Raw genomic sequence first — 17,339 nt, 5'->3', positions numbered from 1 at the left:
GGAGATGTTATTGTCTTTGTATCAAAGTTCACATTTACACCATGGTATAGGCTAGTACACTTATTAGGGAGTTAGATTTTGCTGAAGAAGGAAACAGTTCACTTCCCGTCAGCTAAAAGGCTTTAGGACAATTCCTGAAAATATCTGGATGTGGGATAGTTCACAGAAAGGAATTGTTGTTCCTACATGCATGATTTTGTCACATTTCTTCTTACATACCTAGAACTGGAAACTTTCTGAACTTGAGAATCTTGAGAAATATCACTGTAGAATTGAAAAAAATTCCCTATGACTTTCAGCATTCCTGGACTGTACCAGCAGCTCTGGGACCTGCAGTGTCCACTTTGCCTTGGGAAAACTATGCCTGTGCATACTGCCTTCACCTCTTTGTGCAGGCAGAGGTTCAGTGTTCATGGACCTCTTGCTTAGGCTGAGCAGTTGTTTCAGTTCAGATAGTAAGTTTATGATATGCACAGCTTTGAAAGGAAAAAGGACCCAAACTCCTGAGATTAGCTCAGCTGGTTAGAGAAAGGTGCTAATAACACCAAGGTTGTGGTTTCAATCTTGAGAGAAGAAGAGCTGGACTCGATGATCCTTTTGGATCCCTTCCAAATCAGAACATTCTGTGATTAAAAAACTCTAGTTTTTTTTTCATGGCCTCTGAGTTCTGAGGAGTCTCTGAGTTTAATAGAAGTAATTAAGATGTTCTATTGTAATTTTTTGCAGGGGCCTCTCTCAGAAAGTACATTAGGTGCTGTACATGTAGCAGTAGTAAAAGCAAACAACAATCCTTGCCACAGAGAGCTCTCAGTCAAATCTTGTAATAAGAGAGAACAGGTGAAAATCTGATTGGTGAGGAAAAGTGGGCACTGCTGACATTGACGTTAGCATATTGATGTAAGGAGCAGCAGTCACAGTGTGCCACCTGCCCAGCCATACATAAGGTGGTGTAAATTATACCTTGCCCATAAATAAGTGTTTAAAAAAAGCTTAAGGAACCAGAGACGTGTAACTTGCGATGTTTGAGATTCTGCTTTCCTAGTGCTCATGATTATATTAATAGTGTAAGGGCAAATATGGGAGCAGGGTTCAGGCAGCTTTGCAGCCCAGAGATTAAAGAGGTGATTAGCTGACAAAAAAGATTGTACAGTTGTCTAAATACAGTAAGTTTTGTGGATAATGTCAAGATAAAAAAATGTAGTAAGATAATTTTCATGTGGAGTAAAGACAATGAAAATGCAACCAAAGGGTAAGAGATTGATGTCAGTTTTAATGTATGTAAACACAAATTCGGTGGACCAAACTGTGAGCACGTGGAGAACCTGGCAGCAGCCCAAACTTCTGCTTTTGGCTTGATAGTAACGAGCCTTTGCATTGCACATTCAAACAGTTGTGACCACACTACTTTTTCTGTATGAAGTCCATACATACATCCTTTGTATATAAAGGATCTAACCTTAGAAATCATGCAGTGCCCTTGCTGAAGAAACTCTAAAAGGAAGTATAAGTATAGAGTTTAAAAGAATAATTATAACGACTAAGAAATATATGGTTGCTGTTGTGAATTTTGTTTTTCCTTGAGTACCAGTGCATGAAGTACATTAGTCTGTGATTATTGAATGCAAAAGGAAACAAACCTTTTCCTGTTATTCATGCGCTGAATTTGGTATTATATTTAAATTAATAAGGCAATATTAGATCTCACAGCAGTCTACAACTTCTGTGTGAGGGCAAGAGGAGGGGCAGGCACTGGTCTCTTCTCTGTGGTGACCAGTGACAGAACCTGAGGGAAGGGCCTGAAATTCTGTCAGGGAAGGTTTAGATTGGATAGTAAGAAATAGTTCTTCACCCAGAGGGTGGTTGGGCACTGGAACAGGCTCCCCAGGGAAATGGTCACAGCACCAAGCCTGGCAGAGTTCCAGAACCATTTGAACAATGCTCTCAGGCACATGGTGTGATTCTTGGGATTGTCCTGTGCAGAGCCAGGAGTTGGACTTTGATGATCTTCATGGGTCCCTTCCAACTCAGAATATTCTGTGATTCTGTGAAGATAATAATTTATCAATGTACTATGTCATTTAGTATTCAAAAAAAGATATTTCTTACCTGTCCTTTTCTTTGGAATGAATACTTCTAGGATCATAAATGAGAACTTATAATTGAGTAATCTTTTATTCTGATAACATGGAATTTTCTCTTGGTCCTAAATATGAAAAAACCCCAACATCTAAAAAAATAAGTCTGTGTTAGATTCTTTTTCACTGATGTAAAAAATATACCATAAACCAACATTAAGCTACAATTTCAAAATAGCTGTGTAAAATTTCATGCATGGTTACATTTTCTGGGGAGTTATGCAGCTAAAATTCACCTCATAAATTTAAACTGTTATAACTACAGAGTTTGGATTAAATAAAAAAAAAGCAAGAAGGCTAAATGTTTAACACAGAAATTGTGTAAATTATCTTTGTTATCTGAAATACTACTTGCAGTGAAGGTTGTGGCATAATTGAGCTCCATGGCCTATTTCTTGCTTGTGGTGAGGAGGATTCTGGAAAAGAAAGGTTGTTTAGTAGCAGAATTGGAAATAAAGAATAACTTGAAACAAATAGTGTGAACTTACTGTCGTTACCCTTCTATGTAGCTATGAAAATTTAATTGTACTGAATATGTTTTAACATTTTGGGTAACAGATTAAGTATTATTAAATCTCTCAGAAGTTTACAAATGACCTTCATGTCCTTGGATCTGATATTTATTGTATTACTGTGTTACATATTTTGGGAAGATGCTTATGGTGATTCATTTTTCCACCAATTTTGGTGGCAAAAATTATTTTCTACTGTGAAACACAGGGTCCATTAGTGCACAGCAGTGTGACAGCACTTGCTACAAGCAAACAGGGGAACCTACACAGGTCTGTCAGCCTGTACCTGGGGGATGTCAAGCTCTGTTCTGTCAGGAGAGCAAAAGGGGCTTATTCTGTTTTGCTGCACTGGGACAGGGTGCAACATGCACTCTTCTGTTATCACTAGTGCTTTTGGTTGGTGAAGTGCAGTGCGCAGGAAATATTTCCTGTTCACTCTGTCTTTAATTAGGCAAGATCAATACCCTTCAAATTGCCATTGTTTCCAAATCTGGCCACTAAATCTAATTTATAGAAGTCTGCTTATATACCTGTGTATATAAGCACAGATTTAACACTTTTCATTTTGCCCCATGTCTTCCCAACTGGTGAAAGTTTTCTTCAGTTACTCAACAGAACCTAAAATATACTAAAATTAAAACAATTTCTGTGTCAATGTAGATGATTTTCTTACATGATTAAGCAATACTTTTTCCTCAAGAAAGATTTTTGATTCATCCAGTTCACTGACAGGATGATCCTCCACGAATGTGAAACTATCCAGTAGCTTGTTATGTCCTCACTGGTCAGTTTGAAGCCTTAAGGCCTATTAATTGCTTGTCATTTGAGCTCTGCTCTGAAGACATGGATATTACAAAATTGGCTAGTGTTATTTTCAGCATACTCTGTAAATGTGCTACAAATAAATTATCTTCTCCAAACTTTCGTCAAGAGGGGAAAAAAGTGTAGTCAGTATGCCAGCTTCACAGGTGTGGGACTAAGAGTTTGACTTTAAAAACATCATTGATTTCTTGGTTGTTCAGCTTGAGGTGTTTAGGCCCTGACTCTTTTCCGGGGGACCTAACTTTGTGCAGCAGTTTATATATAGTTATATATATTATAGCCTCAATCTTTACATTGACTTTACATTGACACAGCTGCAGCTGTGAATGTTCAGCAGTTCCTCAAATAAAACCCCAAGTTTTTTTAAATTGAGCTCCCAGAAAATGAAACTGCGACCCATCATTTCTCCTCTGCAGTTCCCTCCCTCATTCATTTAGTTTCTTTGAACTTTTGCAATGAAATATAGACAATGACTGCATGGGCAACAGCCTCATTTGCTCTGCAGTTCCAGTTTATGCCTTTGTCTGTGATTATCCCATGTACTGAATATAGCAAGAATCCCATACAAAAATTTGGCACACTTTTTTGTTTTAATTAAAAAAATAAAATGTAGAGAATATATCATAAAGTACACGGGGGCTGAATTAGAATTTCCTGGGTAACTGTAATTCTAAGATTTCCATATCTTTCCATTCATTGACTTTACAAAATTAATAATGTTCTTTTATATGAAAAAAATGATGACTAATTTTCTGCTCCATGTATATAGGGAAGTGAAAATGCTAGAATATTGTTCTTGAAGATATTAGTTCCTTCTTTTCTTAAATCTTTGCAAAGATTTGTAAGAAGCCATCTATTATTCCTGAAATATATACCCATGGCAGTATTATGTTAATGGTTGGACGCCATGATCTTAGAGTTCTTTTCCAACCTAAATAATTCTGTGAATCTATGGCTTGTGAGGTTTGTAAACTTTTTAAAGCTCTGTTTGTTGGAATTAGCTCAGGAAAGTCTTACTTGATCTGTATTTTTATTTATATAGAATATGATTGTTTAAGTCAAAATTTTATTAATAAAAAAGGGGCTACAGAACTGATTTTGTCAGTGTATTGTAGTGTCCTGGAAGAGACTGCATCATGTGCCATAGAGACCTTCAGAAATGGTAATAGAGAGGAGATTCTAGCTATTGTTTTCATTCCTTTGCATCCTCGTTTGAAGTCATTTCAAATCAAGAGCATATTATTTTGCTTTCTTTGTATTACACTTTTACATTCAAAAATGCTTAAGGATTTCTCATGAAAAATTCTTTTTGTTATACAATTGTTTTAATTTCAGAATATTTTATGTAAGAGCTGAGTTAAGATTTTTATACACAATATTAAGAAGCCTTCAAATCTTTAAACAGATGTTTATTACTGCATTATTAGGGTAATGAGTTGAACATGATTTGGGGAACAAAATAGATGTCTTTTGAATCATTCATGTTTTGTTCCTAAATCATCTGGTGTCACAAATTTTGCAAGGAACATTAATCAGTTTAATAGAAACTGATTTTTTCTTCCTTTTCAGGAAGTCCCCTCACTCCCATTCCCTCAACTCCCTGAAACTAGCCTGGTGTGAAGAAGCCTCCACAGTATTGTGGTTTTGTATTACCTTTTGTTTAAGATGATTTTACTCCTCAAAGCTTTGACTGATCTTTTCATAATAATTTTACAGAATTTCTACCTTGTTAAAAGATGCAATAATTAATTGGCATTGCACTTGATAGGAGAAGACTCAATAACACAAATATCTATTTGTGTCCAGACAATTTCTTAAGTTGAGATGGGATTCTCTGCTTTTTTCAGCTTGGTATAAGAATCTGGGAGAGTTGTGCAATGTTAAGAGAAAGAAAATCTGCCCCCGTGTCTTTAATAAAATGAATTCAGTGACTGGGTTTAGAACACAGTTGAGCAGAGGTGGACATGCCATCTGCAATTTCTTGAGCTACTAGGGAAATTAATTTTTAAAAGAAAGACACTCCATGTCCAAAGGCCATATGATACATGATTTTTCCAGAGAAGTTTAACAAAGAAAGATTTAAAGATTAAATTCTCAATAGTTTGTTTGAGGAATAAGAAGAAGAATGTCACTTCAGTTTGGAAGTGTTTGAGAAGAGTGGATTCAAAAGATGAGAGCCAATTGTTTAGGGTTATAAAAGGACTATAATGAGGTACAGACATATGAGATTATGAGAAAGAGTAATTAGGCCAAATATTGGGAGAAATTTCAAATCTCTTTAAGACTAAGTAGGCTATGATGGAGCTATGCTGGTGAGTTCTAGCTAAGTTATTGGCTCAGTCATTCTTTTCTACTCTGAGGTATGAAAAAAAGATCTTCTGGAGCTGGTCAATATAGAAAAATGTGAAGATGTGGAGGCAAAGAAAATAATGAAGATTGACCTCTGCTTCCATTAGCACAACTTTCTCCTTTTGCAAAGCAACAAATATTGCAAATCCTATAGGTTTAGTTACTTTGCTAGTGTGTGCATAGTGAGAAACAGGAAAATAAATCTGTAGTTCTCCTTTTTTATATCAGTTTATATAATCTTTTAGCGAGTGATTACAAGCAAGTTGTGCTCCCCTTTTCCTGTCTATCCCTGATTGCTGTTGTGTTAAGCCTGATGTTTTCTCTTGCCAATATTCTATGTTTGCTTGGGAAGTAAATAGAGGTACACATACTTAGGGGATACGTGTATTCATATAACATACTGTATACTATAATTGTAATGCAAATAAGGCAATGCTTTCAATGAATACAGCCAATCTAAAATATAGTTTATCATGGAAGGGAAATTTTAAGTGGAGGAATGAAACGTACATGTAATTTTGATAGACTTAAAAGATATTTCTCTCCTACTAATATGCCAAAACATTGCATCCAAGCAATTACACTGACACTTGAGAAAGCTCCTTTTGACATACATAGTGTATTGTCTAGTGCAGTGTTCATGAAATTAACATTTTCCTGAAGTAATCATATACAATTAAGTGACCAAATAGTTCTGAGGCAATACAACTCTATTTCACAGGAACTAAATATATTTCTTCACACTGATCCTGCATGTTTTAGTTGAGCAGTCATTAGCATGTTTATAATGGTTCTAATTTAGCACAACATTTTCTGAATTTTATCCTTGAGTCATTTACAAATTGTTCATATTGAGTAAACAAAGGAAACAGATTGCATTTTATACTTAGTAATTTATCTGAAAGAAGAGGGGAGGGTTAATTGTCTAAAAGTTTTGCTCTGTTTGGGGAAGTGATTCTAGTCTTGCATTGCTTGGCACACAATGCTTTTTTCCCCTCTGTTCCAGGGGGAAAATAGAAAAAAAAGAATGGAGGAGTGAGTAAAATGAAAAATTAGGAGCAGGACAAGATTTGCCACTCCCAAAGGGGAGTGTGGAGCAGAATTTGAGCTGGCACGAGATTATCTAAAACAGTTGGTGCATTCCTTAATGATCAAGTGCTTGAGAAGTCCAGCTCTCTCTCACAGAGCATCTGTGTTGATGTTTATATCAGTGCCCTGCTGTATGGGAAAAGCATGCTTTCTCTTGTTGCTTTTCTAAAAATAGTGTGGCATATAGCATTGTATGAGTTATTTTAAGAGAACAAAAACATTTGCAAGGTTAAAGGTCCTGCTTTTTAATAAATAAATAAAAATAAAGGTCAGAGCTGTATCTTGGGTTATTCTTTCCATGAAAGTCAAACTCCTTTTTATCTAGAGTTTTGCACTGAGCAGAATTCTGCTCTTTGCACTAGAGAATTCCTGTTCAAGCAAGCCATTTTAGGCAGAATTGGTACAGGCTCAGACTCTACAGTTTTTCCCAGTAGCCACATCACAGAAAACAGGTCTGAAAATTACCCCCGGTTTTATTCCAGTGTTTCTGTTTAGAATGTCTGTTGTTTCATGCAAGATCTAGACCATTCAAGTAGTGCAAATGAATTCAGAGGAAAACCAGAACATTTTAATGCCTAATTATTTTTAGTGAGCTTGGAGAGTTTTAATTAAAAGTTAAGAGAGCTCTCCAAGCTCTTACAGTTCTAATTTTATCATATTGTGGAAATCTTGTCACTGTGAAAAAATGTACAGCAATTGGCAGATCTGCTTGGTTCCCTGTCCTAAACAAAACTGTATGTTAGGTAGTCAGATCTCAGTTGCATTTCCATCATTGCTCTTGCAAGAAAACATCTACTGTGAGCTGACTGCCTTTTGCATATGATTGTTTGCCTTTTTTGATTGTTTACCTTTTTTACTTGTTTGTTTGTTTTTGCTTGTTTGCAGTGTTTATTTTTTTCCCCTTTTTTTTTTTTTCTCTTACAATACTGCCTGGGTAGGAAAGAGTCAATATGAGAGGAGGGAGTAAGTGACTGGCCAGGATTATTTGTCTCCTTAACATCCTAAGCAAGATATAGAATTTAGGAGTGATTTGATTTTATTTGTATTTTGCAATAAATAAAGCAAAAGGGATTAGCTTGTCTTCCTGTTCTAAATGTCACTTTGCTCATTTTTGAGTTGTGATTGCATTTTTGTTTTTTCAAGAACTGGTTTTCTGAAAGTTTATTAAATCAAGAAATTCTTGAAAAGTTGGCCAGAGAGATAAGTTCACTGGCTAACAACATGTTGAAATGCCTTATATTTTAATTTTCTGATAGACCATGACAGTTAATTACAGTATGAGAATAGTATGGAAATTGAGAAGGATGAGATGAGATTCCCCTGACCTGCCGCTCCACTGACAGCAAGATTGGAGCCAAGCTGCTCATGAACAAGAGACAGTGGCAATACATTGCAACTATGGGTGTTAAGCCTTCAGGCTGATTTTTGATTAGTTTTGTATTGTTGCTGTCTCCTTTTCTTTTATTTAAAGTTTATTGAAACAGAAAAGGATAATTTGTGTTTGAAAGAAGAAAAAAAGTAACTATGGCAACAAAAAAAATCTATTTTAGTAACAAACTTTACATCCTTGGAATAAAACAGGATAGATAGTACCATCCAGCAGTTAAGTTTCTAATAGTCACGATTAAATTATATTTTATTTTTCAAATAGTGAATGAAAACATAAAGTCCTTAATTTAATTTTGGATTGTTAGAAGATTATAAAATTGTGTTCTTTCAAAGTGAATTAAATTAACCTTTTGCCTTTCCCTTTGATACTGAAATGTTAGAGTTTGCATATCATTCTAAAATACACAGTATGAAGCATGAAAATTGGGAAATATTTTTATGATCTAGTTCTGTACTAGGTGGTTCTTTATCTCAAGGAAATCTGATTGGCAGTGAACTCACAAGAGATGCATAAGCAAGCTGTTGTCATGTACTCAGAGATGGATCAGTTAATCAAAAGTCCCAGCACAAGTTTATTAAAACACTAGATTTTTAAAAATATACTTAGTTTTCAGAATAATTCACAATTTTTAGGAATGGATCTAATAATAGCACTGATGGACCTGGTGTTTCAGTTTAATTGTAAGTAACAAACGTTGTCTAGAGTAAATCTAAATTCTGCTTGACTTTTACTCAGAAATATTTGTAAAGTACTGATTTAATTTTGATTTTCCTACTCTGGAGAGGATTTAGTATCCCATGAAGAATATTGAAACAAGTATGCCTCTTTCAGATCCATGATGTGTTATTATTTTAGATGTCATGTACTCAGCTTCACTCACTTGAAAAAAAACCCCGTTTGCACGTGGAGCATGTGGTGAGATATACAAAGGTACAACATGAAGCAGGCCAAGAAATGGTAGTCACTTAAATGTTTATTTGCAGTTTAGTTGGTTTGGGGGGAAAAAAGCAGCTCTTCTGTGGAAGGAATCCAGTGTGGTAGGCCAATGTCTGTCACAAGTTCATACTCTCATTTAACATTGTTTCAAAGAAAAAAAACCAAACCCACACAATACTTTTTCTCTAACAAATGTTTCATAGATGCTGACAGGCTAATTCCACTTGTGCTGTTTTTCTTATATAGACTTGAATGAGACATTTGAACTTATTTGACAAAAGCTGATCCAAAGGACACTTTTTGTCTCCCCTGGAGCTGAAGGCAAATAAATGTAATGAGAGTAGATTTGGGAGTATAGAACATTAGAGATGAAGGAACTTTGCATAGTGTTAGGTAGTCCCAAACCCTGCAAAAATGAGATCTTTTTATGTTTAACAATATCTACTGAATTATAATGGGATATAACTACAGACTATAGTCCTGAAATAGAGACAAAGATGCCTCTAGGTCTGTACTATCGTTCTTCTAAACTGCAGAAAAGAACTGTATCTTCCTCCTGCTGAGGATCTGATCATGCTTTAGAGCAATTTCTCTTGCAGCATGCCTGATTTCTCTTCTAAATCCTCTACCCTGTCTTTTCCAGTGCCTCTTTCTTTGAGATGTAACAGTTCAGATGCATGGAGAAATATGTCACCTATAACTCTATACCTTTGATTGAATTATATTTCTCTATTGCTTATGAACTTGCCATGCATTTGCAATCATTATTAATAAATCAATGTGCTTTTGTCTTCTGTCACAAAGTAATGTATGCATTCAAAAAGAATTGTATGCAAAACAAGTCATGTTTTAGAACTCATATCATTAATAATTATCAGTTTACAGTATTGTTAAACATGTTTTGAGGGAAGCTTATTATAAAAGAAATAACAAGGCACTGCACAGTAGAAAGAATAAGACAGTTCAGTTGATCACTGGTATAGATGTTATAAATATGCCAGTCTGTACTATAGTGTTTTATTAAGTCTCAAAAAGTCAAAGCTGATTTGAAATAATAATGTCTGACAGTCAGTGCTTTGAAGTTTTGCTGCTGCACTCTCACATTTAGGTTTTCTTTTATGTATGACTTTACCATAAAAAACAAAAACTCACACATGGCATGAACGTCTTTTTTTTTTTGTATCTGTATTTCAAAGAAAGTAATAGGAGGCTACTTCAGTGAATTAAAAAGAAAAAAAAGGAACAACCCCCCCAGATCAATGAGGATAGGTGCAGACCACTGTAAGGTCATACAGTATTCATGTAAGATATAGCTGGGGTTGGTAACTTGTTGATGACTGTAAAAGTGAAATTAAAAGAAAAAAAAAAACCCACAAAAAAAACCTGAAAAAAAGGGGAGAATAAGGATGAGACAAGAGGCAAAAGCTACTCTTGATTCAAACAAGATGACTTTCATTCAGTCAGAAGAACTTGAGAGCTTGGCTGTGATAGCTAACACGCTCGTTCTTCATCACCGGTCGTGCAACAAAGAGCTGGATTCCATCCATTCCATGACTGATTGATTACCCAACGGACAAATGTTAATTCTTTTCATCGATGCTTTGTCATTGTGAAGAGATCCTTTTCAGCTAACACCTAGGTTTTTTTCCCTTGGCTTTTTTTTCCCCCCCGATTATATATCTTTTAACATCCTCTTCTCTTCACCTTTTCAAAACTGTCATGTCTAACAAGATTCTCACAGTACTTTAAACTCCTTTAGTTTACAATTAAAATTGCTAACTAAGTATGTAACAAACCGTGATATTAAATAATACTCCACGATTTAATTTAGTCGTCATAATTATACTTAACCTGTTTGCTGTCCTTGAAAGGGATTTTTTTCCTAGTTCACAAGAGAATATAAAGGATGAGAAGCTGCGTGTTTTTCATAAAATAAATTGCTCCAGCGCAACTTCGTGAGTTTGATCTTACATGTGCCAGTAGAAAATATGCTATTTTGTGGCATAAGCATAACTGTGGTTTATAAAGTCAGTGAGAAGAGCTAAAAATGTATAAATGCTAATTTCTTTCATTGCTTCTTTATAATTGTCTTTAGCAAGAATACCCCTGAATTTTGAAAATGTCAGGATCCACAAGGTTTTGGAATAGTGCTGAAGCAGAGCCTCAGTGCAGGGAGAGTGATGCAGTGCAGATGTGAATTTGGGCTTCTTTCTTCAATGTTCAGTGCTGGATTCCAAGTCGATGTTTTGTTTCTATATTGAATCAAATCAGAAAATGAATCAATATGGATGAAGACATTTTACTGATGTCAGAAGATATCTTTGTAGATCTTATATGTCTGTAAAAATTAATTTTCAGTACAGAAATAAGAAAAATCCCTTTCTGATTCACAATCCTTTTCAAAATGTGTTTGTGAACACAGAACACTGAACTTGAAGGGAGACATGCCTTTCAAGTATAAGCCTTTATATTTGGTTTTGTGTCTAATGTGGAAGACCTCCAGAGAGCTTTGACACATATCATTATTTTAAATTCTAAAAAATTATGCAGAATAAACATGCTAATTGAAAATTTACAGGATTTCAAGAGAGCTATTTTTACAATGTTATGAAAAAGTTTATTAAAAGGATCATTGTGTAATCATTTTGTAATCTTCTCAAAAACAAAATACAGTAGCTATAAATTATGTGGTCAGATCTAGAACATAGAATTTGAATAAGATAAGGGTGTTAAAAGAACTCATTCTTAAGGAATTTTTCAGTCATTTATAGAGATAAAAATTCAAACTTGAAATGTGATTATATCAAAAAGAAGGCACACAAATAGACCTGTTTTTCATTCTAGTTCTTTCTCAGTCTGTCTGCAGAAATGTATTTTTTTTCCTTACATAATATAAGAATACTACATACGTGTTCTTAAGAACGATAAGAGAAGAAATAAAACAAGTGCTTTTGAGGAAAGTATTTTCTCAACTACTGTAATATGCTAGTCACCTCTTGTTTTTTTCTTTTTTTAAAATGAAATGTTTTTTCTTTGTGTGAATTGAGGACAATATCTTAGGTAAAAGCAGTAGAATACATAATTTATAGCAAACATCAAAATAAAACTCTAAAGATCTTTTTTTTTCAGGGACGAGGGGTCTGAAATTTTGGCAGGGGAGAAACATAGAAACGTCTTTTTAAACTAGTCATGATATCACAAAAAAGGACAAATTACAATGTTCTATTGGTAATTGATGGTTATTTCTTGATTCTCCTATTATCAGGCCAGAACTCATAAAAGTAATAAGTGCCTGTTATTGTTAAAAGTAAATTGTTATTATATAACAAGTATTTTAACACTGCCTATTGCAACTTACAGCTCCTTAATTTTGTCTCTTTCACAGAAAGATATAATTAGTAAATAAATTAGCTTTTCGGCTGAAATATTACTTCAAAAATATTTATGAGCTGCGTTGTCTTTCCATGGAGGCTTGCACAGTGAAAATGTGTTGCAATTAAAACCTGATCTTTGATCTTTTGGTAGTTACAGTTTGGTTTGTTTTCAGCTGGTTTTTGTTTTGTTTGGGGTTTTTTATTTGTTTGTTTATTTCAAATGAGCGATGCTAATGTGAATTTTTAGGCTGAAATGACTTGCACCCTAAAATATGATTGGCCGTATGACCTCTTTTTTTCTCTAAACTTCTCCCTAAAGCTTTAACTCCTCCTTTTGTGACCTGTTCGAATGCTTCTCCTCCCTCTGAGTATTTTTGGAATCCTCTGAGGTGGAACAAGCTGTTACCCGTTGTAATGAAATGATCTGTGTTGCCGTTCTTAAATCTGGGCTTTTTTGCTTTTGCTTTTGCTTTCGCTTGTGTGAGTGCTTCTGCTGAGACTGCTGACATGGGAATTTGAGCCACGATTTGACCTTAATCTGCCAGTAATTTAGCAGAAGACAAGTTAGACTGAATTCTTCCTTCTTGTACAACCTAATGTTAATTCCTAAGTGACAGGAGTGGGATCAGGACTAAAATTATCAAAATTTGGAATCTTATTAGTTATTTAGAAAGCCCTGTATGAATTGTTCTTCTCCTAACACAAGTGGCACCTTGCTGTGAGAGTTTCTAGCAAGTGAAGGTGTGTGGCTATTCCCAGTGTATGCATTAAGGAGTGATGTGCTCAACACCACCCAGAGTGATGTGTAGTCTTATAATGAAGGCTTTCTGCAAAGATTTGCTTTGGGAACGTTCAGATAACGTTTTTGATATCTTGCAAAACTGAGCCTAAGGGTTTCCAAGGAGTTTAACATAAACATTGTTGATGAGTCTGTCTACAGATGAAAGTAAATGCACAAAGTTCAACAGAAATTCTGTTATTGTTAACTGGGAAGGAAAAATAAGTGTTCAATTGTTTGTAAAGTTTGCTTGGTAATTGTTAATAAATCTGAATTGTGGTTCCTAAAGTCATAAAAATCTGTTAGACAACATCAACCACAGAATCATAGACTGGCCTGGTTTGGAAGGGACCTTAAAGTTCCAGTCCCCCTGACATGGGCAGAGACACCTTCCACTAGACCAGATAGCTTTGCCTTTCATCCAACCTGACCTTGAACACTCCGAGGGGTGGGGCACCCACAACTTCTCTGGGCAACCTGTTCCAGTGCCTCACCACCCTCACAGGAAAGAATTTTTTCCTAATTCAAATCTAAACCTACTCTGTGTTTGAAGCCATTACCCCTTGTCCTGTCACTATATGCTCTTGTAAATAGTCTCTCTCCATCTTTCTTATAGGCTCCCTTCAGGAGAATTTGTAGGCTTGTAGGCTCCCTTCATAAGAATTCCCATATTAAAAGTCACCTTCTGTAAGCTCTCTGCAATGTTATGTATGATTTAGGTTTCAGAGCCAGTTAGTTTAATTTAGGAACTGAAAAAAACGTTAGAATTTATTGAAGTCTGTTATCCTCAGTATCAAATTTTGTAGTGGAATTGGAGTCTGATCATAGAAAACTTACTAAGGCCTCTTCTACTTTCTCCAAAGTGTAATGACTTCAGTGACAGTTTTGCCTACAGAAGGCCTCCCAGATTGGGGTAATAACTTGAAATATATTCTGAACTTCGTATTACGAAAGCCTATCTTCTAATCATTGCATGTTGTTTATAGTGTACTGAGAAAATTCCTGATACTGTGAACATCGAATATGTAGAGTGCTTTTATGAATTCCATGGAGACATTACATGAATAACTTTTGCATTGACATGGGTATAAAAATGGGTTTCAGATGTCACTGTGTGCCAAATTTCCAAAAAAAGCTACTAAATCTTCATGTATAATTTCAAGTGTACAATCATTCTCAAATGAAAAAGACAGAATTCATATATACATTGGCAATCTATGCATGTAAATTGGCAGTTAGCATGCATAAATCCTCAACTAGGTTTTTCTTTCAATTAGACCCTTGTTAAATCCATAGTAACTCCATTAACCTCAGGGGAATTACTTCAGATTTAAAATGCAGTTAAATAAGAACTCTGTTTGGCTGCAAGTTCATTTCCCTTCTAAACTATCATTCAACTGGTACAGGAAGAACAGTTTTAAAATGAAGGTGGCACCTGTTTTCCTGATATGTGAGGATATATTTGATAATTCTGTTTCTTTCTTTCTTTTTTTTTTTTTAAATAGATTCATCCTGTATGGAAAAGCTACTTTCTAAAGACTGGAAGGAGAAGATGGAAAAATTAAACACAAGCGATCTCCTTGGTGAAATTAAAGGTATCTGACTAGATCAAATTTTAAATGTTTGCATATATTTTAAAAAGGGGATTGAAGATTTTTGAAAATTCAGAAAAAAATAATAGAAATAGCTATCATAACTAGAGGGTGCCTTCCTCTTTTTAGGCAACTCACTCTGATTTTTAATGTTTATCTTCGAAATGATGGATGAGTCTGCCAAAAAAATAGAGTATGTCATAATCAGTTATAGGCAGTATCAAGGATGTTATCACAAACACCAGGTTAGTTACATTAGTTCATTGACATGAGCTATATATCTCTGAGCAGAGGAAGAGGAAGAAACGTGGAGTTATGAGTACTTGGTACTGCTTCTTCCCAGTTGCGTAAATTATATGTAGAAACTGCTTTCAGATTATAAAAGGGGATAGTTGTGTGATTACTGCTCTATATATTTCATTCAAAACTGGCAAAAAAAAAAGTGTTTGTTTATATTAATTCCATTTCTGCAGAGAAAGAGCAGCTCTGGATGAAATTTGGGACCTACTGAAACTAGTGCAAATTTTATTGTATATATGGACAATAAGTTCCAATATTTTCACAATTTGTTGAACCTACCAAGCTAGGAAAAGTGGAATTCTCTTGACAATTAAGTATTAGGTAGAAAACTTGAAGTGTTTTTCCCTAGCCATCAATTTTTCCATGCATTTTCTTAGGGAGAAGAAATTCGGTGTTGTTGATTAAACAACAAATTTAAAAGGTGGGGTTTTTGTGCTGTAAGAAGGGAACATAAGGCATGTTTGAGGAATACACAAAGTACCCAAGATTCATTTCTCTTCATTTGCATAATTTTATTAAGTTGCAACTAAGGTGTGGAGACAAAGAATTATGCTCATAATATTAATAAATCTTTACTGTTAAAAAAAGATTCTATTTGATGAAAATTGATTCTTAGGGTTTCAAGTTTCCACCAGGGAAATTTAAGATAGTACAATTTTTAAGATAGTACAATTAAATTTTTTTTTTTAATTATACAAATAGACAAAAGATTGGCCCTTTTTAATAAGTAAGTTGTAACTAGTTCCTTCAGGAGCAAAAATCTGTTGGATTCTCCTGATTTTTTTGGTAGAATTATGACAGTGCATGTATGTTAGGCCAGTAAGAAATCCTATGGTAATATCAAGAACAGAAACATAGTATACAATTTTACAGGAACATGTTAAAATTGGCTGTAATAAAATCCCCCAAAATTATGTCTTGAAATCACATTCTATTTAAAGCCATATTGTCTCTTAATAGTGTGAAAAACATTGAATGCTTGTTCAATTATTATTGTCCATTAATTGCAAAATATAGCTACTTAGTCTTTAAATAGAAACTACTTGAATGCTATTAGCGAATCAAATTTCAAAGAGGTGGGATCTCTAACAATGCAGAATAATGTTCTTTATTCTTTTATATGGCACAAAAAGCTTTTTAATGAGCTTTCATTTATTGAAAAAAAAACACTTTGTTTTTTCTGGATTTATGTTGCTCCCCCTCTTTTCTTAGCATATGTAATCTCTGCCGAGTGAATGGGTAGAGTTCTTGTTTCTAACCCTTTTCTCATCTACCTACTAAGCATTCTTACTCAGATTTGGAAGAATTTTCAGCTCATTCAACTACCCTTTCTGGGTAGGGAATAGCTTATTAGCTGTATAAAAAGGATAATCAGATTAGGCTCACCAGATTTATGGGTTGACAGTCATTCAGTTAGTTTCCACAGCTCTTTTCCTGTGTAACCTGTCCTTAAGTGGTCACAATGCCTGCAGTATTCATCTATGCTATTAGCTGGCTTCCAGCAAGGTGCAATAATGAATCTTTGCTGCTGCAACTGCATGTAAACTTTTTGCAAAATAGCACCAACATGGAACGTAAAGGATGGTTGCTCTTGTGTTGTGCTTTACACTTCAAAACTCTTGACAAAGACATTGGTGTCATTTTGTATGAGAAGAAAACTAGATGCAGAGTTACATAGCAGGAGTAGTGGCAGGTCTGAAGTTGGACTCATTCCCTTTGGGTTCCCAAATTCATGGCCTAACTGTTGTCCTCAGGTTGGTTACCTCCAGCTGATGGAATTGCTATTTACCTAATACTTGGGTATTAGCTCATATCAGCATTTGTGTACCTTAAAAATCATCTCAGAAAGAAGGAAACCCAAAAAAACCAACAATCAAGTACATGGCAGCATGAAAACCAGATTACATGAAGGAAACAAAATGAAGTAAGGGAACCAGAGAGAATTTTGAATTCACCAAAGAAGCATACTTTAAAATAAATTCTTTCATTGTTCAAAGTGGTAGATTTTGAAATCATGAAGTTCATTTTCATAATGCTGATTGAATTTTCAGCTGTGTAACTG

At 34.8% G+C, this 17,339-nt stretch overlaps 1 protein-coding gene across 14 annotated transcripts in view; it reads left to right on the top strand.

The window, feature by feature from the left end:
• Positions 1-17,339, top strand: part of SOX6 (SRY-box transcription factor 6) — a 375,013-nt gene that overhangs the window by 187,781 nt on the left and 169,893 nt on the right. For all 14 annotated transcript variants that reach the window (XM_032690278.1, XM_032690277.1, XM_032690280.1 and 11 more), the window contains one exon: positions 14,891-14,980. In XM_032690278.1, the coding sequence (XP_032546169.1) occupies positions 14,891-14,980 (90 nt within the window). The remainder of the gene's footprint in view (positions 1-14,890; positions 14,981-17,339) is intronic.

Source organism: Chiroxiphia lanceolata, chromosome 6 (genome assembly GCF_009829145.1).
Source record: "Chiroxiphia lanceolata isolate bChiLan1 chromosome 6, bChiLan1.pri, whole genome shotgun sequence".
In the NCBI taxonomy this organism is placed as follows: Eukaryota; Metazoa; Chordata; class Aves; order Passeriformes; family Pipridae; genus Chiroxiphia; species Chiroxiphia lanceolata.
This window is presented reverse-complemented; position numbering and strand designations above follow the sequence as displayed.